This window comes from Amblyomma maculatum, chromosome 10 (assembly GCF_055883805.1).
Source record: "Amblyomma maculatum isolate TAMU_Amacu chromosome 10, ASM5588380v1, whole genome shotgun sequence".
Taxonomy (NCBI): domain Eukaryota; kingdom Metazoa; phylum Arthropoda; class Arachnida; order Ixodida; family Ixodidae; genus Amblyomma; species Amblyomma maculatum.
In genome coordinates this window covers 121,548,065-121,572,359 of record NC_139353.1, presented here as the reverse complement: position 1 = coordinate 121,572,359, position 24,295 = coordinate 121,548,065, and the positions used below count along the sequence as shown (strand labels likewise).

At 44.0% G+C, this 24,295-nt stretch overlaps 1 protein-coding gene across 1 annotated transcript in view; it reads right to left on the bottom strand.

Annotated features, from left to right (window-relative positions):
- Positions 1-3,223: 3,223 nt before the first annotated feature.
- Positions 3,224-24,295, bottom strand: part of brun (trafficking protein particle complex subunit brun) — an 83,723-nt gene continuing 62,651 nt past the window's right edge. The window contains exons 18-24 of the mRNA XM_084580443.1: positions 19,642-19,784; positions 16,777-16,926; positions 15,353-15,448; positions 13,427-13,521; positions 11,123-11,221; positions 8,145-8,269; positions 3,224-3,587 (exon numbers count right to left, since the gene is read on the bottom strand). Coding sequence (XP_084436569.1) covers positions 3,408-3,587; positions 8,145-8,269; positions 11,123-11,221; positions 13,427-13,521; positions 15,353-15,448; positions 16,777-16,926; positions 19,642-19,784 — 888 coding nt within the window. The 3' untranslated portion in view covers positions 3,224-3,407. The remainder of the gene's footprint in view (positions 3,588-8,144; positions 8,270-11,122; positions 11,222-13,426; positions 13,522-15,352; positions 15,449-16,776; positions 16,927-19,641; positions 19,785-24,295) is intronic.

Genomic DNA, 24,295 nt, shown 5'->3' with positions numbered 1-24,295 from the left:
GTTTCCTGCAAAAATACAAAATCATTTGTAGACCAGCGCTTGGACCAGCGCTTGGACTCACAACTAGCCAAAGGCTAGTTGTGAGTCCAACGATTAAAAGTGCATATATACACAGGCAGTCATCATGAAAGTTTAGATTAGACAGGCTACTATATAATAATAATAAAAAGATGTCATAGATACTATTTACAGATACAGGAGCATATAAAGTTAGCAGAGATAAAGCAGAAACATCACAGCTGCACGGCTTTTACAAATGATCACATCGCAGATACAATATCAAAGCAAAAAAATATAAGTACATCTAATACGGAGGACAACCTTCGGCATTTAACAACAGGTAATGGTTTTTCAGCTTTTTGCAGAAATGTTGGTCATTCCTCAGGTCGACAGGAATTTTATTCCACAGAATTGCGCCAACATATTGTATAAGTCTCTCACCATAAACATTTTTAGTAAGAGAAAGATTAAAATTGTTGAGGGTGAAGTTTCTTGTGAATCATAATGGACTGTAAATAAGGACACTGGAATGAATGATAGTTTCTAATTATGCTGCATGTGCAACATGACGTTTTTTCTTCCCGCATGTGATTAAAAGTTAATATTTAGCTGCGCAAACAAAGACTTACTGTGTTCATTGTGTTTCGCTAATATCATTATTCTAATTGCACGCTTTTGCAATCATTTGAAGACGTATGATAGGGTTAAGGTAAGTAGTGTAGGTCCAGCCCTAGGATTCTAAACAGTATAATAAATGACTGCTGATAAATGGGAAGTATAATATGCACAAAATGTTAGTGCCAAAACAATCCCGAGCTCGTAAAAAGGCGTAACAACCAGAGGCTAGTTTAGAGCAGACAGTAGTAATTCGATTTTTCCAATATAAGTTGCTATCAAAGACAATACCTAGATATTTGAAAGAGTTTGTTTTCTAAGTGCATTATTGTTAATAACTGGTTTAATTAAGTCGTAGTAGCTGCTGCTAAGTTTCTCAGTTCTTTGTGGGCACAAGTAGGCCAAATGACTTGTTTTCAGGGCCGTCGCCTGTGGCATTGCTATTACCATGTGACATGTCATGTGCACAGCCATACTGAAAGGACACAATGTGCAAACTGCAGCAGCTGACAAGACATGGCGCATGCGTATTCAGAGATTCTTTTCGTTGATGTTGGTGAGCTATGCAATTATCCACCATGGTGGCTAAGCAAGGAAACGAAAAGCAAACCAAGCCACGCGACGTACACATGATGAAAGTAATCTAGATTTAGTTGTGTGTAGGCTACTGAGGCTGTCGTGCATCAAACACAGGGATAGGGGCCAGTTGAATTTATGTATTGTACTTATTGAAACCTATATAGTTTATTTAGATTTAATTCTTTAAGAAAATCCAGAAATGCAGGAAAAGTTGACGAGAACATTTTCATTAGAAACCAATGCTGGTGAAGAAGGATTTGTTATTTGTAAAAGAGTGAACAATGTTTTCTCAGTGTTTCGAGTTGTATGAATGGGTGCAAAATGCGATTGACTGTTAGCTCATCTCCATATGCATCATACAGGAGCTTGTCCCGCTTTGCTAGTGTGAACATAGGCGTCAGATGCATGTCCTATGCGGAGACAACATAAAATCACTTTTTTGAATCACTTCTGGAGGGTGCTCGACTTCCACTCTTGTACTACAGGCTTTATTTTTAGTTTATTATTTACTTCAGTGTTCCATGTTGACGACCATATTTTATTAACTTACTCTGCACCAATTACATGCAATCTTTAAAAAGTATGTTTAGTGCTCTTGTTTTCGTGTCTCAAGCTTGGGCAGTGTACAGGTGTGCTCTCTAATTACCTTCGATACCAGCATGACTTGATTTTGTTCCAACCTTGCTCTGTGAGTGCTGTTAAAGTATTGTGATGTTGTTTTCCAGAATTGGTGTAGCTGCATTTCTTCAGTGAAATGCTGCGACTATAATTAAGGAGTCTGTGTATAATAATACTGTTTGTGATGTATTCTCATTATTTTCACTACAGCAACAAATATAGTATAAAATTCAGCAGTAAAGATGGATGTGCACTGTGGAAGTCCTATTACTTTTTTCAATCTTCTTCGAACAATTGTACTTCCAACAGAAACAGCTGTTGTTGAACTGTCAGCATAAAATTCTGCGAAACTGCTGCATTTTTCTTCCACTTAAAGGAATTCTTAATGAATATACATGTTCTGTTGTAGTTTGTATTCTTTGAAACTGTGTAAGAGCACAGGAAATTTGTCATTACAGGAAAAGAATGGTGTGGACATACCGTGCTAAGAATGAGTCCAAAAGATTTCAGATCTGACAGCTTCTCTTGCTGATTATAAAGAACTCTCAAGAAAAAGATTGTGATTTGCCGTTTTTTCTGCTTCTATAGCATTTTTTAAACTTGTTAAAATACCGTAACCAGGAATGGAGAGACCAATCGATTGGTTTTATCAGCGTGTTTGTTCGGAACACGCTGGTGGGGTTAATATTTTTTTTAAAGGGTGAGTTGCTGCTTCGATGCACCCTCTGTTTTGGGGAAGATTGGAATGAAGAAAGTGCAAGGCCATAAAAAATTATATCTGTTTGGTTGTGGTGCCAGCCACCCACCATGGAGCCTAACAAGGGGGTGGGACAGAACTTCCATGCCAGCTGTACACCATGACTATAATTAAATATGGTGTAACGCAGGGTGGTTAGCCACACAAGGTTAACCCTAGCTGCCAAAAAAAAAAAGGTTTGGTTTGTGGAGTTTATGTCCCGAAGCGACTCAGGCTATGACAAGGAAAAAAAAGGAAAAGTAAGCACAGATAAGAGAGGAAAGTTAAGAGAAAGAGTAAAGGAAAAGTAAAAGATGGAGGTGATTGCCGATTTTGCCCGGTCGGATCAGTCCAGGGTATTGTCTATAGGAAGTGTACATCAAATTGGTGTGTTGCCTCCACCAAAAAGTCCAAACACTCGGCATCGGCTCGACCGCCAAGATGTCCTTTTCCCCAAATATGGCGATGCCACGCATGGCTAAGCGTGGGTGCTCGGGATCCGTGGTGTCGCACAGTACACCAAACATCTGCTTTAAAAGATACCCCTGCACAGGAGATAGTAAGGCATGGTTCGAACCTGCAATCTTGATATTTTTCTAAAGCTGACAGCAAAAATGCAGAGTTGGTTTCAACTGCAGATACCTCATGTATCGGTAGGTCGAAAACTTTTGTTAGAGGGTGGCAGTCACTTCAGGGATCCTTTAATAACTGTAGTAGAGTCCTTGAGTACATGCAACTGCGATGAAAATGACATACTAACAGTTTATTAACATTTTTAGTGCAGACAATAACAATGTTCAAAGGCTTCAATGTCTGTTTTTCATGACGCCACATAATGCAGTCAACTCAGAATGCTTGATCAGGGCGGAGCAACAGTGACTTCGATGGGAGGACAACACTTCCAAACGCGCTCGTCATCTCTGAGGCCAACTGGCGGGCGTTGTTGCTGCTGGGCACGGCAACTGAGCTCCAGCTTGTACACGCCCGTAAGTAGGAAGGCCAGCGTGAACTCGTGCGCCTCACTAGCACCCGGCTCTACCTGCGAGGAGTAATCAAGCTGTCCCTGTCAACATCGTAAAGGCAACACTGGCTACCTTGAATGCTAGCAGTGTGTAGTACGGCTCATTCAAAAAAGCATTGATAGACAAAAAGGCTCAAAAGAAAAGTATGTAACAGTTGCATCTTACCTGTACTCACTTATGGGGCTGAAACGTTGAGGCTAACAAAAAGAGTTCAACTTAAGTTCAGGACAACACAGGGAGCTATTGAACACAAAATGGTAGGTGTAACATTAAGACATAGAAAGCGTGCAGAGTGGGTCAGATCACACCGCCAAAATGCCAAGTAAGAATGGTCTTCAGTGCTTGATGGAGAATACCTATCTATTTTAAAGCGCAATCAGACATCGAAATGGGAAACGAAACTACACTGCAACAAGCGCGTAGAGCGCGTTTTGCGCAATTTATGATGTCTTTAAAAACATGCAAAAGGACTACTCTCTAAGTAATCAGATATGTGCAACATATATCCGGCAGGAAGCCAAGCATGCACTAGCGTGACATTCATGGCTTCCACATCGTGTTCATAGGCAACAGTGCCCATTCCTGAACAGTCAAGTGGCCGTATGAAAATGAATGCCTACATTATTCAATATTAGACATTAGCATAACACAAATCACCAAGCCAATGTCTGCAGCAACCCAGTTAAAAGCCTCAATGTCCTTCAAGAACTTTGAATTATCTCCATGAATGTTAAACCAAAATTCTAAAACACTCTGTACATTCCTCTAGCATCATCCTCTGCCATATATTCAAACATTCATTAGAAACTGGCAAAATTCCGCATGACTGGTAGATTCGTCAAGTAATCCCTGCGTATAAATCTGGTGATAAACACTCTGTCACTAACTACCGATCCATATCGCTAACAAGTGTTCCAAGCAAATTACTAGAACACATCATTGCATCTAACGATGCCTTCCACCTGGACCGAAATGGTTTTTCCTTCCCACATCAACATGGTTTCAGAAAAGGCTTCTCCTGTGACACACAATTAATCAAATTTACTACTGACCTCTTTAAGAACGTGGATGAAAATTTCCAGACTGACTGCATACTCACTGATTTCTCTCGTGCCTTTGACCACGTCACCCACTGTCGCCTCATAGCTAAATTGTCATTGCTTAATTTAGACAACCTAACCCTCTCTTGGATTCGAAACTTTATGTCATTTCTCAAGCAGTTCCCTGTTTTCAATAACTTTACATCACGCCTTAGAGACGTCACATCTGGCGTTCCTTAAGGTAGCGTCCTCGGTCATTTATTATTTTTAATATACATTAATGACCTCCCATCTCACATAAGATAATCAGTTCGATAGTTCGCAGATGATTGCATAATTTATCGTAAAATCCGTTCTCTCACTGACCATGTCATCTAACAGCAGGACCTGGAGTACGTAACTAGTTGGTGCAGATCATGGAAAACGGCACTTAACACGGAAAAATGCTAAATAATGACAGTCAGTCGAAAGCATTCACTCTCAACCTGTGACAATTTACTCAACAGGATTTCACTAAACCATAAATCTTCTTATAAATATCTCGGTATTCATCTTACCGCAAATCTTTCATGGGCGAAGCATATTGAAAATATAACTGCCAAAGCATGCGCGTGCTCGACTACCTAGAGCGAAATCTACATAGCACACCATTTTCTACTCACAAGCTCGCATTTTTAACTTTCATTTGCTCTCAACTAGAATATGAATCTGCCATCTGGTCACCACATCAAGAGTATCTTATCAGGTCCCTAAAAGCTATTCAAAACCATGCAGCACGTTTTACATCCCATGATTAAGACACCATTCCAGCGTGACTAACATCAGGTTGTCCTTATCACTAAAAAGTTTACAATCACGTAGGGATATTGTGCTTATCTCCTTACTGCACAGACTAATCTACAGTCATCATGCATCAACAGTGCCACTTACAAGACTGACTCGCACCTCCCACTGACTGAATAATAATACAGTAAACCCTCATTAACTCGAAGTTGTAAAATCCGGGAAAAATTTCGAGATAAGCGGAGTTTCGAAGAGTTAAGCAAAATGCCGAAAATTTATAGCGACAATCCCTGGTGATCCGTCACGCGATGCCGCCGCCAACGCCTGTCGTTGCCGTTAGTGCACACCGCACAGAGCGATGGGACTCTGCTACAGAGAGGCGAGTTTTCAGCACTGCTTTGTTACCACACCACCGTTCGGTCAAGGGGAGTACAGTTACGCTATATTCCGTTTCTACCACTACACAGCTTGAAATACAAAAACACTGATGAAATTTTTTGTAATGCATCACGTTTAAAAAAAAAAAAAGGTCGCAGTGCAGCGGTGTGCTGCTACACTGCGATGCATACTTGCATTGCAAACAGTGACTTTCCCCTGCTCCTTTCGAAAACTTCGAAAATATCTAGCCACACTAGCCTTTTTATTTTCCTTTACTACCCTGCCAAGCTTTTCCTGAATTGTCTCGATGTGCTCATATATGCATGGATGAGACGAAGTGAGCGTCTGCAGGTTCTTCGCTCGAACCAGACTAGAAAAACAAACTTCGCTCGCAAAAATAAGAAAAACCCAGGACGAAAATTGACTAGCCCAAAGCGTTCCGCGATTGGCTGCCTTCGGGTGACGCAAAATTTTCAAAAAACCCAGAACCTGAACGCGACAGCGACGAGCGAAAATGCTTTGGCGACCCTCGGCCCGTCGCATCAGTCGACGCTCCACTGCACAAGGGAAGCTTTTGTAATAAACGCAAAAGAATTCTTAGGAAAAACTGAGTTTTATTATTTTGGAAGGAAGAACTGGGGTGAGGCTTGACTGCATCGCGTTAGCATTCGGCCCAACAAAAGCGTCCTCGAGCTGCTGAACGCATCGCATAAGCCGTTGGTCGCCGCCACTGCATTCAACTTTGTTGCGAACACCACATACACAGCAAAAATCAAAGTCAACGTTTCATGCACATAGCGCGACGAAACAGAACTACTTGCCGGTATGCACGTGCGAAGGGCAGCTGACTGAAGCACGCTGAACCGACTGCCCAATAAGACCCATCAGCCCCAGCGCGTGAGCGGCACTCACGTGACTGCTTCTAAGGCGAAAAACACGTCCGCAAGAATTTTGTATTTTCTCTTCAAACGTGACCGCGTTCGGCACTTAGTATAGGAACAAAGCACTTGCTCGGAGCCCCTATCACCTTTCGGTAATGGCCTTTGCCTTCGGTCCTTCCAGTCAAAATTTCGAGATACCCGCATTACGGCCAAAAAATGCTTAGAGATAAACGGGAGCTAATACACAGCACCTATGGGAGATGACGGTAGAGCATGGAAAATTTTCGACTTTACCGATTTTTCGAGAAATGCGAGTTCAAGTGAACGAGGGTTTACTGTATAAGTTTGCAACGTCTATTCAGCCGAACACATGAGTTTAACTTCTCTGCCTTGCCATGGGCTATAAAGAGTTGGAATGGTCTTCCAGAATGCATAGCTAATATTTCTGACCCACTAAGATCCACAAACGAATTGAGTATCTTTTTGCAATCAGAATAACTCTTTTATATTGCGTTCACTGTGTGCAAGTTGATTTCGCCTAATGCCGCTAACTATTGTATAATGATATAATCCTCGGTTTATTACTTCCCATGCATGCTCTAATAATTATTTGCAGTTTCAATTCTGTATTACTGTTCGCTTTCGTATTTTAAACTATGTACCATTGTTTCTTTAGATATACTTAACCTCTCCTCCTCATACAATGTTCCATGTTTGGAATCTGTGAGGTATTTGCATAAATGAATAAAAAATACAAACAGATGTTTTTGAACAAGTAATGTCCCCTCTATTTATATGGATGATTTTGAACAAGAGATGTTTCCTCTTCAATGCGTTCAAAAATATACAGCATGTGCCTTTTTATCTGAAAATGTTTGAATGGCCCTATATCGAATCAAGTTTACTGCCAGTATTTGTATGATGTTGATCACCTCTCCGACAAAAAGCTGAATTAGTTCGGCCGTAGACAAAGTTTATGCCAGTGTACAGTGGATGTGTACAATGGCTAGTGAGCTATACTTAGAACAAGCAGATATAAAAGAATTAACATTGAACACGTGACGAACCTTCATTTTGCTTACGGCACAGTCAATGTGCAATAGTAAATATGAATAATGCCATGATAGAAGCAGCAATAGCATCCACAGCACAGTACATTCACATTTAGTTTTATGTGTGAAAATTAAAAAATAGAACACACAGCACAAATGGGTAAGCAAAACCAATAAAGTAGCACAAAACAGTTTAGCCTAATTAAGCAATTGTTCCTCCTATTCTCTGCAGAAATTAGAAGCTTAAAAGAGTGATTCAAGAAGTACATGTCAATCAAAGACGGCTTGAGGGAAGAAACAACTACACTTAAAATACTGACTACTCCTGACAACAGGAAGACAAGCCCACTCAGAATAATGCAATTATCTATTGCTTTCCCACTGGCGCACACACGCATTAAAGTGTTAGTGCACACGTGGCTAGGAAACAGTGGGTGTACCTGTTCAATGAAGAGCTTGTCAGAGCCAACAAACACAGCCTTCGAGTCGAGCCGGTAGCTGAGCGTCCCATTCTGCCTATCTTGGTAGCCAACAGCCGACAGCCAGAGACGCTGAAAGCTCATCTCTGCAGCACAGATGAACAAAGCAGAAATAAATACTCGGCCTGCCGCATAATGCCCCAGCGATACTGAAGGCAATGAGCAAGGCCTCTCAGAAAAACAGCTATACTAAAGTTTCAATGGGCCTTGCAGCACCTCTAAGATTAGGAATAACCCCATGAGAGTGACAAAAATGGCACGGAATATGTACAGGGGCCTACCCGCGATGTAATCGTGAATGAAATTAGTGTACTGATTGACAGCTTACAAACACCGAGGCTGCTTGTGACCGTCAAGAGCTGGTTGGGTGTATTGGGTGCACAGTCACCTATGGACTATGGTCTGGAAATCCGCCTTTTTCCACACGGCTGCTCCATGCATTTATTGGCCTTCACAACTGGCGCAGCCAGACCTCATCGCAGAGGCCATATGCAATTCATACTGTGACAGGTGTACACGACAGATGGTGGCAACAGTCAAGTACACATTTTGCCACTTGGCAGCAGACTGCGTCTCTCAAGAGTGTTTTCAACCAGTGGCAGATGAATTTCCAACCACTCCCCAGAGGGCGCCACATCTTGTGAGAAAGGCGGATTGCATATTACGCCATTTAAGAACTGTCTAGGCTGTCCAGTTTGAATGCCTGAGTGTCTTAGACAGCTATTGGGGTGCAGTGGTAGCACGCTGAACTGCATGGGGATATTGCACAATTCAAAGATTAGCTACCGGCTCACAATGTCCAAGTACACAACATTAAGTAGCTTTTCAGAGAGAGGAAGGTGCAGTATCTGTTTCACTTTCAAGCAGATATCTACACTCAATTAGGTAAAGGCACATCGCCTTCTCATTCCAAAATATTAAAAATATTTTTTTAAGTTTGTTTTTGGGGAAATGAAGGCACAGTGTCTGTCTTCACTCAAGGCCATTTGGAAGCAGGGAGGCGAAATCCGAAGTTGCACCCCGAGAAGTTGAGCTCGCACTGTAATACTATATGCTGTAATGCCAGACATACCCCTCGCAGCATCCAGGCAGCCATAAAGCATCTGAAAGCCTTGTAATGCTCGCATAACATGACTCTAGGGGATATTACAGATTAGGGGCATTCGATTCATATTCAGAAAGCTTATATTTGCAGTTACTGAATAGTATTAGAAAATGTTTGAATATACCAAAAAAAGTTAGAACTCAAAATATAATATTAATAATTGGTTCGCAGGAAGGGAAAGAAGCAGTACCTGTCACACTTGTTTCTGTGGACACCTAACCTCCCCAAGGGAAGGTAGGAAAGTGGGAAAGAAAGTGGAAAGAGAGAAAGAGGAGCGATAGTGGAGGGCTGTGGAGTAATTTTGACCACCTGGGGATGACCTGCACTGACATCACATGGCACTGACATCACACGGGCCTCTCTGTTTCGCCACCATCGAAACACAGCCGCCGACGGTCGGGATTGAACAACACAAAATAGCACCGTCCTTCGCTTTTTGAAGATGCTTCACCGCAATGCCTGCCTGCACACACTATGCAGTGAAGCATCCTCAAAAAAAAAAAAAAAAAGTTACGGGGTCATTTTGCAAAGAGGAACCTTTCCCTTTAATGAAGAGGGCCTACCCAACAATGTGTACAAAGTGAAGCACTTGACAAAACTAGAAAAAACATTGTTCTCACTTCGGTCTTACCTCAAATGCAGACATCCATTGTGCAATTCAGCCATCGAAACACAGCCGCCGACGGTCGGGATTGAACAACACAAAATAGCACCGTCCTTCGCTTTTTGAAGATGCTTCACCGCAATGCCTGCCTGCACACACTATGCAGTGAAGCATCCTCAAAAAAAAAAAAAAAAGTTACGGGGTCATTTTGCAAAGAGGAACCTTTCCCTTTAATGAAGAGGGCCTACCCAACAATGTGTACAAAGTGAAGCACTTGACAAAACTAGAAAAAACATTGTTCTCACTTCGGTCTTACCTCAAATGCAGACATCCATTGTGCAAGTGCTCATCAGATCAAATTACTGCGATGCAAATGTTTTTCTGCAGCTTTTCAAGCCCATTTGATGGACATTTTTTCTGGTTCCTTGAAGGCTGAATTTAGTAGAGTTTACTGCATTCAGCTGTGATGTGACAGCTCCACTCAGTTTTGTGTAGGTCCTTCCAGTACAGGAAAACTAGTTTACAGAGTGCTGTGTAAAATTTATACTTCATTTTTTATTCAGTGAACTCTACACTTCTGTGCAATTATAGTTTAATTTTATTTGCAAACACACGTGAATTCCGAAACAAAGAAGACGAACAGTGTTCGGTATTTTTTTAATTTTCAATTTTTTTTTCTTTCACTGATGAGATGTTCAATATTCGAAGGCTTTTTTTCCAGGTTTGTATTCGAAATTTTCAATACTCGCACACTCCTAACACAGATGTACTATCAGGAACAGATGATAAATCTCGGAGCACAGCAGTCATGCTTTCACCTGAGGGGGGGAGGCCATAAAGGCTTAAGTAATCACGGAAAGTCAGCCAACACTGTGGCAGGCGTGGCCAAGGGTAGGAAACTCCAGTTATTTTCAACTACTTAAATTGCATCTGATGAGTGGGAGAGAACAGGTGCTTAAAAGTGAAGAAGGTGCTCTGCACGCAGGTGGCGCTAGAAGCAGCAGTGATGGCCGGATCATTTTGAGGCACTAGGAAGCTACCCTGCTTTTTTTTGCCAGCTCTGGCTTGGGATGAATTTTTTTGTTGTGGATACCACTGCCATGAAAACGATACAGCGCTTTAGTTAGTTTTCTTCTGACTGCCATGGATTTTGCTAGACAATCGCATACACAGGAAGTTTCCTATCCCTGTCATGGCAATGAGCAGAGGAGGCTGCAGTCAGTGACTTACGTGACACGTTTCGAAGCAGCACGCTCAGGCGCAGGGGCTCCCCGACTGGGAACACGTACTCCTGCTCGGGGCTGTGGACTCTTCCGTCCACCTGCACCTCTGCACATTCCGCAAGAGTAACACATGAGCTCATCGGGAAGATTTGAGAAAGTTAGAGTTCCAAGAGGTCACTACAGAAACTATGCTGCCCACACAATTTCCAAGGAAGCAGCAGCACGTACAAAATTACAGTCCTGCTCTTTGATATGATGCCTGCCTTAGAGCTCGAATAAAAAAAAAGCTTTCTCTTATGTTAATTACCCTATGGAGGTGCAAGCATGTCTGCCGGCAATGGCAACAACAGCCCGTGAAAACATCCAGTGCACACATCTGTGCCAGAAAATGATTAGCCATTCTTTCCTAGCACAGCACATAAGGCAGCACTGTTAACTGGATCATGAAAAGTACTGAAAATCACTGGTAAAATGCATTCAATGCATAGAAGAAATGCTTTTCGAAATTCCAAGTATGATTCCTTAGATGGGAGCTGGCAATTCATTATTGCATTTTAGAACCATGATTCTCAAAATTTATGGGTGAAATTATCGCTATGCAGTCACAACTTTTAGAACTACTTTTTTTAGACCATGTACATGACCAGTACAAGTACCGGTCACGTAGTGGTGAGGAGCAGGCCTCCGAGCTTGGCCGTTATCGCTACACCTCGCCACATATGGTGCAAAAACGATAACTGGTGAGACATCGAACGCAGGCTCATTATTTAAAAACACATTCAATGATGCATTGGGAACCTGCCAGAATGCGCTGAGTGCAAATGTCTGACGTATTCATGGGAAGGCTGAATATCTGAACCTATTTTCTATGTGATATTTTTCAATGCCAAGAGCAGAGGAGGGCGAGCGTCATTTTTAATCACCAGCATTTTAACAGCTAATCAGGCTAGCTCCGAAAGTCTTGGAGCCTAACAATAAGCAGTTTATGATAACATCAGTCTGCAGCAAGAAGGTAAATTTCAATTTTCCCTCAGTGCTTGCACAAAATTCAACACCCTGTGTGCAGAACACATACCATATTTACTCGAATGTAATGCGCCCGCAAATGTAACGCGAGCAGCGACTTTCCATACTGCCCAGAGGGAAAAGCTAAAACCCTGAATGTAACACGAGGTAAGAAAAAGTACCTTTAATAGACATTATGACCACTGCAGTCTAATCGAAAACGCTCATTCGTTGTCGGCATCGGAGGTCGAGCTCTCGGAAACCCAGTCTTCCTTTGCACTCTCGTCTTCCCAGATGATTCGGAAGCCTTTGCGGCCAGGCCCACATTTAAAAATCACCTCCCACGTAAAGTGGATCCTAGCCGTTGAGCTGCCGCAAAATTTCCGATTTCTTTATCATAATAGCTTTTTTGAGGCGAGCCTTATACCATGCACAGCGCGTTGCCATCATGCGAAATGTGATAACAACAGAAGTAACCACGCTAATCCACTGCAAAAAGACTCAATAAGTGCATGATCAAGGGGACAATGTGATTCTGAGCAGAGAAAAAGCACGACGTTTTGACTTTGGATGGATTAGGATTTGGCTTCCCTGGTGCTCATGTTGCCAACCTAACATCGTAAAACCATGGAAACCGAAAACGAGTGGCGGCGGATTCAATATGGCTGCACCCCAGCGTTGCTTTAGCCAGCCAAATCACAGTATTAGATTATAATGCGAGGGTAGTCAAAATGCATAAAAAAAACTCGTGTTACATTTGAGTAAATACCGTATCTCTTGTTGCTTTTCACTCACTGTATGCACCTGTAGGGGCGCCTATTCCCAACCAACACAGGAAGTGTGTTGATTGGTTTGTGGGGTTAACGTCCCAAAGCGACTCAGACTATGAGAGATGTCGTAGTGGAGGACTCCAAAAATTTAGACCTTTGGGGTTCTTTAACATGCACAGAAAGTGTGTGCTAGCACATTGCATGCAACATCCACAAATTTGGGGAAAGCAATAAATTGGCCCTATACTGGCCCATATGATTCCTTTATCTCATACTCTTTCTCCTTTTCCTTTTTTTTAGCTGCACTTGTTTCACAAATAAAACCAACCTGCTGATAACCTACGCACTTATCAACCAGTCTTTGGCCTCTTGGCTGAACTAAGCTCGCCTCATGAGGGCACAGAACAAATGCTTCTTTTTGGTAATGCCGACAAGGTCATGGCATCTTTTCTTATTTATCTTCTTCCCCCCCTCCCCCACTCATTTTCTTTTTCATCAGTCAAGCAGCAAGCATACGAGAGAAGCAATTCACTCACCCCACTGGAGAGGTGACTGCAGGATGGTGTCGAGCATGTGTGGCGTCCAAGGCACCTCATCCAAGCTGGCCTCACCACCACGCTCCAGGGAGGGGTGCACCATACAGTCAAGCGCATAAACACAAGCACAGGAAAGCTCTCCCACACTCAGCCACATGCTGACCCCAGAAAACACTACTTCGTTTACTCTAAGGTGTTGCAAATGGTACATACAGTGTTTATAACATCCAAAAGCTATACACTGGGCCATAAAAGAAACTTTGGTGCGGTACTCTTGAAATATTTTTACCACGAGATTAGAATTCTGTACGCATCAAAGTGAAGCTGCTGCAGCCAAGGTTCTGTGTTTTACGTCACCCGTGGTCAAGCTCAGCATCAAAATGCTATGGCCAGAGAGCAGCTGAAGAGAGTCAAAGTTATAATAATAATAATTGGTTCACAGGAAAGGAAAGGCACAGTATCTGTCACACTTGCTTCTGTGGACACCTGAACTGTGCTGTAAGGAAGGAAGGTGGGTATGAAAGTAGAAAGACAGGAAGAATATAGGTGTAGTGGAGCGCTACAGAGTAATGAAGTAAAATGTGATGTTGGGCTAGTCGGTTCATGTCGTAAGGAAATACAAAACTACGCAAAAAAGATGGGACAAGAAGAACAGAGAAACAGAGATCGTGTGTGCCTCTCTGTTCTTCTTGTCCCGTCTTTTTTGCGCAGTTTTGTATTTCCTTACTACAGAGTAACTTCGACCACCTGGGGATTTTCAACGTGCGCTGACATCCCACAGCGCACGGGCACCTCTCCGTTTTGCCTCCATCGAAACACAGCTGCCGACAGTCAGGACTAAAACCGGGTACTCCAGCACAGTAGTCGGCCTTCTTACCACTGCACCACCGCGACAGGGCTCAAAGTTATGTCCAATGTGAGAAACTCTTAGTACTTGGCTACTGGAAAAAATGTAGCCATGCTAAACAGTACAATTTAAAAAAAAACACTGTAAATTGTAAGTTTTACTATACTTAGGTGAGACTGAAGCTATAAAGGGTGCCTTAAAGAAAAGCTCTGAATTAGTTTAGACCACCAGGGCGTTCTTTACCATTTCTCACGTGGTAGCGGCAATACTGAAGGCTGGAAACAAGATGACGAGCTGTGCTCAAATGAACCCTTTATTGGGCTGACTTGCATTCACAAAAGAACTGAGCAATTGGCGGCAGTGATAGCAGCAAGTGTGCTCGAGGTCGTCAAACAGAGAATGGCCATCGCATTCGTCAGGGCTCAATTTAAAGTCCTCACAGAAACACCTAGATAAAGACACTAAAGGTGACTAGTACAGCCAAGAACGCCGAGGAAACAGATGGTGACATAGCACTAACCATGATGACTGAAAAATTTTGGACAATGCCATACATTCCATTCAAGAGTGATGGCAGTGTGTACGGCTTTTGTGGACCAGGTTATGGATAATGGCAGCATAAGCGCTAGTACATCAGCCATGAACCCCAAGTGACCAATGGCTCACAGCTACAGTTCAACAATGGTGTTAGCAAAAAAATGATGGTCAAAGACATTACCACTGCATACACGGCACCACAATGGTTGAATGGATCTAGCTGCAGTCAAGGTGCAACCACTGTTCCCGAAAAGTTGAGTGTGCCGGCTGGCGATGTAATCCATTCTATTAATTTCCGCAGTATGACACGCTGTATCCCTCTCCACACTCCCCACCCCACAACTCTGATTACCAAGAGGACTTGGTGTTGGGCTACTTGGTTGCGATGCATTCCTAAATATTCAAAGGCACGAAATGCCATTCTCCATTTTGCATCCTTTCCCTCGAAGCTTTACTTGCTAAGGTTAGAGAAGTTTTGCGATAGAGAACATTCTCATGCCAATGCATCAATAAAAGACGTTTTTAAATCAGCCAAGGATATGAGCCACCACCGGAGACTGACAGCATCTCGCAAATGCTGGCGGCAGGCTGGCTCCAAGCGAGACAGTCGGGCAACTCCCTCCTCCTCAGAAGGCCAGCTGCAAAATGATGGGTGCAAATGTTGTCCCTCTCTAGCGGATGTATAGACCTTTGCAAACGAGGGCCTCCTAGGCGTTACCATATTGCTCACTGGGCTGTTGTGTGCACCCGACGTCAACACGGTGAAAACGGCAGCAGAACCTGTTTGCAACAGTCCAAATAGGAGGCGTTTCGACAACCTCCTCGCCCAATGCAAAGGTCTATATCTGGATACACTACTCATACTGGTGGGAAAGCTAATCAGTGTGTGGGTCTCAGATTACATCCCTGGAAATTGACTGTCACCATTAAGAACCATGCCAGTAGAACAACAAATCTTAAACAGAAAATGCACTGGCACCCTGAAAACCAGCTTGTCTAGTTTGTCACTCTGACAGCTTCTCAGAGTTCGTTTGTAAAAGAAGAAATTCAACACATGAGAACGCAAAACGCTGGCAGTGGTAAGTTTTTTAAAGAGAGGTGCAATCCTTGTAGAATGCAATATATATTAAGCTTACGATAAAGCACTCATGAAATCAAGCCTTTCTGCTTTAACTGTTAAAGCATATTTCAATTCCCGAGTGCAATTACTCAAAAGGCCCCTGAAAAGATACCTGCGGTAATATTTTGATGCAAGGAATACATAAGGGTGGTCCTTATCAATATTAGAGTCAAATTTGCAAGTTTTGTGTGGAGAGTATAATTTACAAATAATCATTGAAAAGTGTTCCTGGCAGCCACTCATGACCAATAGGGGCGACATGTTCCCATGCGTACCGCGTGTAAGCCTCCCATGTGAAGTGATATGGGCTTGCTCGGCACGCCCACTCAGCTGCTCATGAGTTACGCGGGTGGAACACTCATGATGGGATGCCATAACAATTTCTTCACTTCGTTTCTTCCTTGCGTGCTAGCATGGGCTGAGTTGAGGTGAGAGAGGCGGAGCATCATTTTCGATCGACCATATCCTCAGTGCTAATAAAGGTAGCTCAAAACTTTTTGTGTTGCAGTGGTGACTGATGGAATACTTATTGCTCGTGCGCGTTTTCTAGCTTTGTAAACACCTTTTCATGGATCCTTTAATCACAAAGCAGGGTGCTAGAACACTAAAATGTACAGTTGCTGCAATACCAGCAGGGGTACAAGGAGACAAGGGCACTAAAAATCTTTATTTGCTGAGGTCGCCTTCTAGTAGTACCCAAGACTACCATAGGTACCATGTAAAATTAGGCCTGCAAGTGAAAATGGGTCAAAAAAAACAAAACATCAAATCTTTCGAGCACCATGAGACTTTGCAGGCAGGCCTGTATTTACTGTTTCTTCCACACTGTTGCACCGGGCAACCCACCTGTCAGCCGTGCACCTCGGGACAGTGACGGGGATGCGGCAGGAGTCCTTGGCCTCGAGCATCAGCGGCTGCCGCTCGTCGTCTGCACGCAGCTCCAGCTCGTGTTCCGTCTCATTGCGGAGGTCAAGCACCAAGTGGCACTCTGTGGGCCTGCAAGGAAACAAGGATAGAGCTGACAGCATTAAAGATCATGAAATAAACAAAAAGCCACTAAGCAAGTCGGCAAGGTAACACTTGCCACCATCCCTATCCAGACACTGTCTGTCCATCCTATGTTCATAAGCTCCTGAATCATATGGTTTCCAAGATCATATGTTCAAAATAGTGGACAGTAAAAAATGTCATACAGTCGAACCCGGATATATCGAATTTTGGTTATATCGAACTCACGGAATATCCCCTTGAAAATCCCATGTAAAAGTATAGGAAAGCCGCGTCATATATCGAACTCAATTTCACCGGCCGTTCGATATATCGAACTCCGCACCACGCACTAGAAAGTGTGCCTTCCCCAATGACGATCGCATCACCCTCGGCAGTTTGCCGCGTGACGTTTTCAAGCCACGCGTGGAAGGAATGAGAGGGGACAGTTCGGCTAGGGCAGCGCCGCGCCCATTCCTTAAAGACGCGCGCATCTGCAGTTATCGTTTCCCGCGCGCCAGCACGTGACGTTTGCAAGCCATGTGCATGAATGAACCAGAGAGAACCGGCGGGAACGAGAGGGAAAAAACGCGATAGAGCGAAGCTCAAGGGTGTGCCTCTTCTTTTGCCGAGCTATCTCTCTCCTTCCTCTTTCCCGGCCTTCGTTTGCAGTAGCACGTGCTACGCATGCGCTAAGCCAGCTCAGCCTGTTTTCAGACAGAACGTCGAACGCTTTCTCCGGCATGTGTTGCGAACCCTCTGCGCGCGGCGGCTGACGTGGCTATGGCGCCTGCGGAAGTTAAGAAGCGGCAGATATATCTTTTTTTTTTGCGAGAGTCGTTAGTTCTTATTGGTTGTGCTGTACGCGCGGCGTAGCGTAAGATATGACGTTAGGAAGCAGCTTTTTTTTTCTTTTTCTTTTTGCGGGAGTTATTCTTGCATGCATGAATCAACGAAAGCACACGGTCAGCTGCAATCATGACACCGGCTTTATGCATTTTTCGCTTCAAACAGCATTTGCAGCTACTTTATCACGCTTTCCAATGATTTTGTGGCAGTAGACTACGCCCGCCCCAAGTGCGGCGTGATAAATCGAACCAGGCTTGTGCAATCAAGCATTCACGGGCAGTCTGCCAAGTTTGCTCCCTGCCACAGCAGGAGCTATCAAATGATAAACACGCCGCGACGTTATCACTGCGCAGCATCTTGGCACGCTGCCAAGAAACGAGCTTTGGATGAGACCACCGAAACGGAGTGCGACATCCAAGCAATAACGCTGGCAATTTCTGCCGCGGCAAACACAGAAACCTTGTTTTGAGCTGCAGCGGTGGCTCGTACGACAGGCAGAGGGACGCAGTTCCAACAAGTTGGAAATTTTTTGCTCTGTCGCTGCCGCTCGTCGCTGAGATCGCTTAATCGCTTGCATGTGAGCGAGCTGGCCTTAACGCTTTCTTTTTCCAAATTCTCACGTGCAAAAGTGGAGGGTGGGTTCATTATGCGAGTGAGTTGATTACGCGACAAATACAGTATCGTCTTTTCGCATCGTAAGTGCCGTCCCAAGCCAATTTCTGTATATTGAATTATCGATATATTGAACTATTTCGCGATCCCCTTCGAGTTCGAAATATCCAGGTTCGACTGTAGAAGGGTAAGCCATCTTTTTTTTAGTAATAGTTTTCTGAATAACGTAGTTCTTCTGCTTAGACTGTGTTATAAATTTTGGCTCGTTCTGGTTGCACCGTATGTTTAATGACCAACCGCACGTGTGCTAACATATGAGCAGCCTGAACCTAGGGCCACACGATGAGAAGAGGTGGAGAGCATAGGTGGAGGGGAGCTCGCCCACCATGGTGGCTTCTCTGCAGTTTTCCCAGGTGCAAAAGAGTGAAGCTTCACTCCAAAAAAAGCAAATGTGAGAGGGCTGAGACACGGTAAGAAAAAAAATAAAGCAGAGCAGCTTCATAGCAATGCTTTAGGGGTAGGCCCCAAGCATTTCAGAAACTTGAGAGGGCCATTCCCATTAAGATAAATTGAGAAAAATGGGGAAGCTTCTTTGCAGTGCCTTTGTAGCAGAGTTCAAACATTTCAGATCTGCAACTATGAGCTATACATAAATGTGACTGGGTCTGGGAAATGCAGCATCATAAGTCAGCCATCACAATGGCTTCTCCATAGCGCAATGGTGCAAGGGGAGATGAAGAGAAACAACCGCGAAGCGACTCCGGCTTGCCATTGCTGCCACCTTCATTTCTAAATCTTGTCAGCACTGTAGACAACAAATGTGCAGACTGACTTCTGCAAACACTAAAAAAGAGTTGTTTATCTTATGCCATAAAATAACCTACAGTTTTGTACCGAACGTGTGGATAACTGCTTTCACACTTCTTTCAGCAGTTATATATTTAAGAATCTGGCAGCCTCATTCACAAGTTTTCCCAGCAGATACGTTCTTTTTGCAATTTTTATTAAACACATCAACAAGGTTTTACTGCATAGCATAAAAAATAAAAAGCACCTCATTTTCGACTTAAAGAAAGCGACATTCATCCGAAGCAAATAAATCACTGTGAAGTGCAATGAACTCACTACAAAGCTGCGGGCTCGCTTTTGCACACAACAGTGCACGTAATGAGTCAAAGCATTAATGCAAAATGTTAGACCAATAGTTTGACAGTAAACCCCCGCCTTGTTAAAATGAATGAAAGGCAGAGAGGAAGCACGCACTCCTGTGCGGGCAGCACGTCCCATCGGGAGATGATGAGTGACGGCTGCACCTCGAGGGTTAGGGCCAGACCCAGCTGGCGGCAGTAGCGTGCCTCTAGGCCAGGACCCCCACTGTAGCGCAGCTGCACCACCACCTCCACCACCTGCACATCATCATGCTTTCAATGAAGACCTTCAACAATTTCTGCTTCTTGCGGGGCAGCAAGCAGGTCCAGATAGGCCAATACGTTAGCACAAACAGATTGGAAAAGTTGGCAGTAATCCATTAGAACGAACACAGAATTGGCAACCACAACACAAACGGGGTACGCCAGAAAGGCACTAAATGCAACTACAAAACGCATGTCGAAGACTGCATGAATACAGCGTGCATGCTAGAGAAAACAGTGCTAAGGTACGCAACAGCCAAAATGCCAACAAAGCTAAAAACAAAAACAAATAAATGCATCCCAAGGCCATAATTCAGACTCCTTAAGAGGGCAGTTTCATCTCTAATGAGAGTGATCAGAGATGTATTACAGTTGTGGGGAACGATCTCCCATCATCCCCTTTAAGGTCGGCTTTCCCCCGCAGTAGTTACTCTCGCTGTTGCGGAATGGGGCCAACATTGCTTATTAACATTAACTATCCAGAGATAGCACCAGCGTCACGGCGGCACAAGCGCCACCCCTGATCATGTCACCGCGCACGCGGACAAAGCCAGCTCTCTTCAGCTGGGGAACTCGACGCAAGCAGACGCATCCTCGCGCGACTCCGCAGTAGCCGATGAGGCGAAGACTTCGCGGGACTTTTCCCGCCTGCTCGCCCTGTCCGGCCTTGGAGTTTATCCTCTGCCCTAGCACGGGCAAACATTCGCCTGTATACCCTTGCTGGTGAGTCAGACGACCTGTATTCATTAACGTGTTTTATTGCTAGCTGGCGTTGTTGTTATTGCAGCAATAAATGCCTGTTTGTTGTCAGCACGTGTTGTTCCTTTGTTCCCAAGAGTAAGGCCCGCAGTGGTCAAGCTTGTAGCCTGGCCAAACAAAAATGATAGGTTAGCCCTGCCGGGGTGGCGCAGTGGTTACAGCTCTCGACTACTATTCCCTAGGATGCGGGATGGAATCCCGGCCTCAGCGGCTGCTTTCTGATGGTGACGAAAAGCTAGGCGCCCGTGTGCTGTGAGATGTCAGTGCACGTTAAAGACTTTAACCCCAGGTGGTCGAAATTTCCGGACCTCACCACTACGACGTCTCCTATAGCCCGAGTCGCTTTGGGTCGTTAAACCCCACAAACCAAACCAAACAAAAAAATGATAGGCTAATGCTCCAAAAAAAACACGCCTTTTAAATGCCTACCAAAAACAAATTTTTGGCCAGCTGAAAGTGACAAGTTAAGGACAGGTCAAAATACTGCTGTTAACATCTGCTGCTAGCTCCGGCTCACACGGCCACACTGGCTGCATTCGGTGGAAACTGCTGCATGTCAACGGCGTTCCCAGACCAGTGTGTGTTTGTCGTTTGTCTGAGCACTTCTCTTCAGTCTTCTTCAGCCTTTCCGTGTGCGTGTCTAATTTATGCTACAATTTCTCCCAAAATCTATGTACCATGTTGCGCATCTACACATTTTGTTAAGCTATTTAATGTGTTAGAGCGGTTCAATATTCCGCGACAGATATTGCAGAAATGCCTACCCTTCAGACTGGCAGCAACCGCAACTGCACTCTGCATGCTGCAAGCCACACTGGATGTGCCCATAAGGTCTGCATCAACTTTGGGTCTATGTACTTGCATGGAAACACTACCCATAGCAACTAGTGGCTGTGAGCATCAGTGAACTTGTGTGGCGGACAATGAGCTGCGTGAGCGTTCTACATAATGATGGCATAGACTGCACATTCCATGACAGTATATGATCAGCCAGGACAGACCCCACAAGGGTTTGCAGGCAATGAAGTCAACTAAGATCAAATCACTTTCAGTATTACGACAAACTAGGAGTGTGCAAGTACTATTGAAATTTTCTAACACAAAAAGGATAAAATATGGGGAATAATGCCTTCAAATATCGAACTGAATATCAAACATATCTGGCAAGTGAAAAAAAAAATGAAAAATTAGGAAAATAGCAAACGTTGTTCACCTTGCTTATTTCAGAATTCACGATTTTTGCGAACTAAATTAGATTAGAACTGCAAAAATCCTGTATAAATTTTATACATGACTTCATATGCCCCTTTTTGTGTTGGAAGAACAACAATGAAACGTGGTGAAGCTGTCAAATCGCTGCTGAATATAGTTAACTAGCATTGATTCAGCCTTCAACAGAACAATAAAAAATGTCCGAATGAACAGAAAGCTCGAAATATCGAATGGGCCCAAAAAAAAAAGTAAACTGCCAAAAACTGTCTTGCATCACAGTAATTTTATATGAAAACCTGCATGATGAATGATTCATATTGGAAAGTTCAAATTTTCACACACCCCTACAAAAAATTGAAAATTTCAATCTAATTCAGACACTTTGCGGCAAATCCCCCCAGAAGTGTACAGAAACCAAAGCACCAAAAGAGGCACTTCACGCAACAAAACATGCCGAGATGTTTCCTTCTTAGAGTATTTGCCAAGTAAATCTTTTTGGTTGACAATGGCAAGATAAGACTACTGAAGGTATGCTAGATGGCCTACATCCAAGACCTTCATGATTTTTCACAATCTTTGCTTGCCTTGAAAAAACAATTTCCTCATGTAATGCAAAGGAGGAATAAACAAACATATAAACAAAGGTTAGGGCAAAGTCTGTGTTCACTTGCTCAGGGTCTGCATGCTCATTTCACTTTGGATTCTGATGAAGTCTAGAAGCTCTTTCTGCTGATGTTGACTGTCATAAAAGCCCACCCTGCTTGAACAACAGCAGGTGACAACAAGTTATCGCTTTCATTCTGGTGGCAGCCTCAGGTGGTTGAAATTTCCATACCCTTCCACTATGGCATCTCTCATGGCTTGAGTTGCTTTTGGGACTGAAACACCATAAACCAACCAACCAATCATTGTGACTAACAAGAAAAATGTGCAAGAAGCAATAATAAAAAGCCACACAAATATTTCGCTTACAGAATCCTCGTTATTGCATCATGAAACAAAGCTTGGAAGTACCAATTCCCCAGACAAAGATGGCTTTCTTGAATAAATACAGTAGAACCCGGATAATAAGAATTTTGGTTATATCAAACTCATGGAATATGTCATGAAAAACCATAGAAAAGCTTCATCGTATATCGAACTTCAATTTCATCAGTCATTCGATTACCGAACTCTGCACCACGCACAGGAGGGTGTGCCTTCCTCAAAGACGTCGCATCACCCTCGCCCATTTACCGCGTAACGTTTTCAAGCCACACGCGGAGAGAATCGGTTCGGCGACGATCGGTATAGAGCAGCGCCATGCCCTTTCCCCGAAGGAGCACGCATCTGCGGTCATCGTTTGCCGCACGACAGCACGTGACGTTTGCAAGCCATGTGCGTTACGAAACGGACGCAGCCAAGGCAGCGGGAGGGGGGAAACAACGCAATATAGCGAAGCACAAGGGTGCGTTCATTCTTCTGCAGAGAAGCTGAGCTTTTTCTCTCCCCTTCCTTCCCCTTTCCCGGGCTTCGTTCGTAGCAGCACGCACTACGCATGCACCGACAGGCCAGCTCAGCCCGTGGCACCATGGCAGACAACGTTGGACGTTTTTTTCAGTGTGTGTTGTAAGCCCTCTGTGCACGAAGGATGACGTGTGACGTGAGTCGTATGTCGTCGTGCTGAACGTTTGGTGTAGTCTAAGCTTTTGCAGAGGGCTATGAAATGAAAAATGGTAGGGGTAACATTAAGAGATAGGAAGCATGCAGATTGGGTCAGAGAAATAACTCAAGTTACTGACATTATAGTGGAAATCAAAAAGAACAAATGGGCATGGGCAGGACATGTAGTACGAAGACAGGAGAACCGACGGTTGCTTAGGGTAACAAACTGGATTCCAAGGGAAGGAAAGCATAGCAGGGGGCGGCAGAAAGTTAGGTGGGCGGATGAGGTCAAGAAGTTAGCAGGGGTTAAGTGGATGCAGCTAGCACAGAACCGGGCTAATTGGAGAAATATGGGAGAGGCCTTCGCCCTGCAGTGGTTATAGTCAGGCTGATGATGATGATGAAGCTTGGCAGCTGCGGACATTAGGAAGCGGCAGGATTTTTTTTTTTTTTCTTGCGAGAGTCATCTATCCTCGCATCTGTGAATCAACGAAAGCATGCAGTAAGCTGCAATCATGACACCAGCCTTTAGCATTGTTCGCTACAAACGGCATTGGCTGCTATCACGCTTTCCAATGATGTGGCACTGGACGCCACACGCCCCAAGCACGGCATGATAAATCGGATCAGGCTTGTGCAATCACGCCATCAAGAGCACTCTGCCAAGTTTGCTCCCCGCCACCAGAGGAGCTAACACCAAAAACACAGTCAAAAGATTAATATGCCATGCCGTTATCGCTGTGCAGCATATTAGCTCGCTGCTAATAAATGAGCTGTGGATGCAATGGCCGAAACTGAGGGACGCGGCACCGACTAACGCTTTTTTTTTTAAATTCTCGGTGACAAAAGTGGAGGGTGGGTTCATTATGCAAGTGGGTTGGTTATGCTAC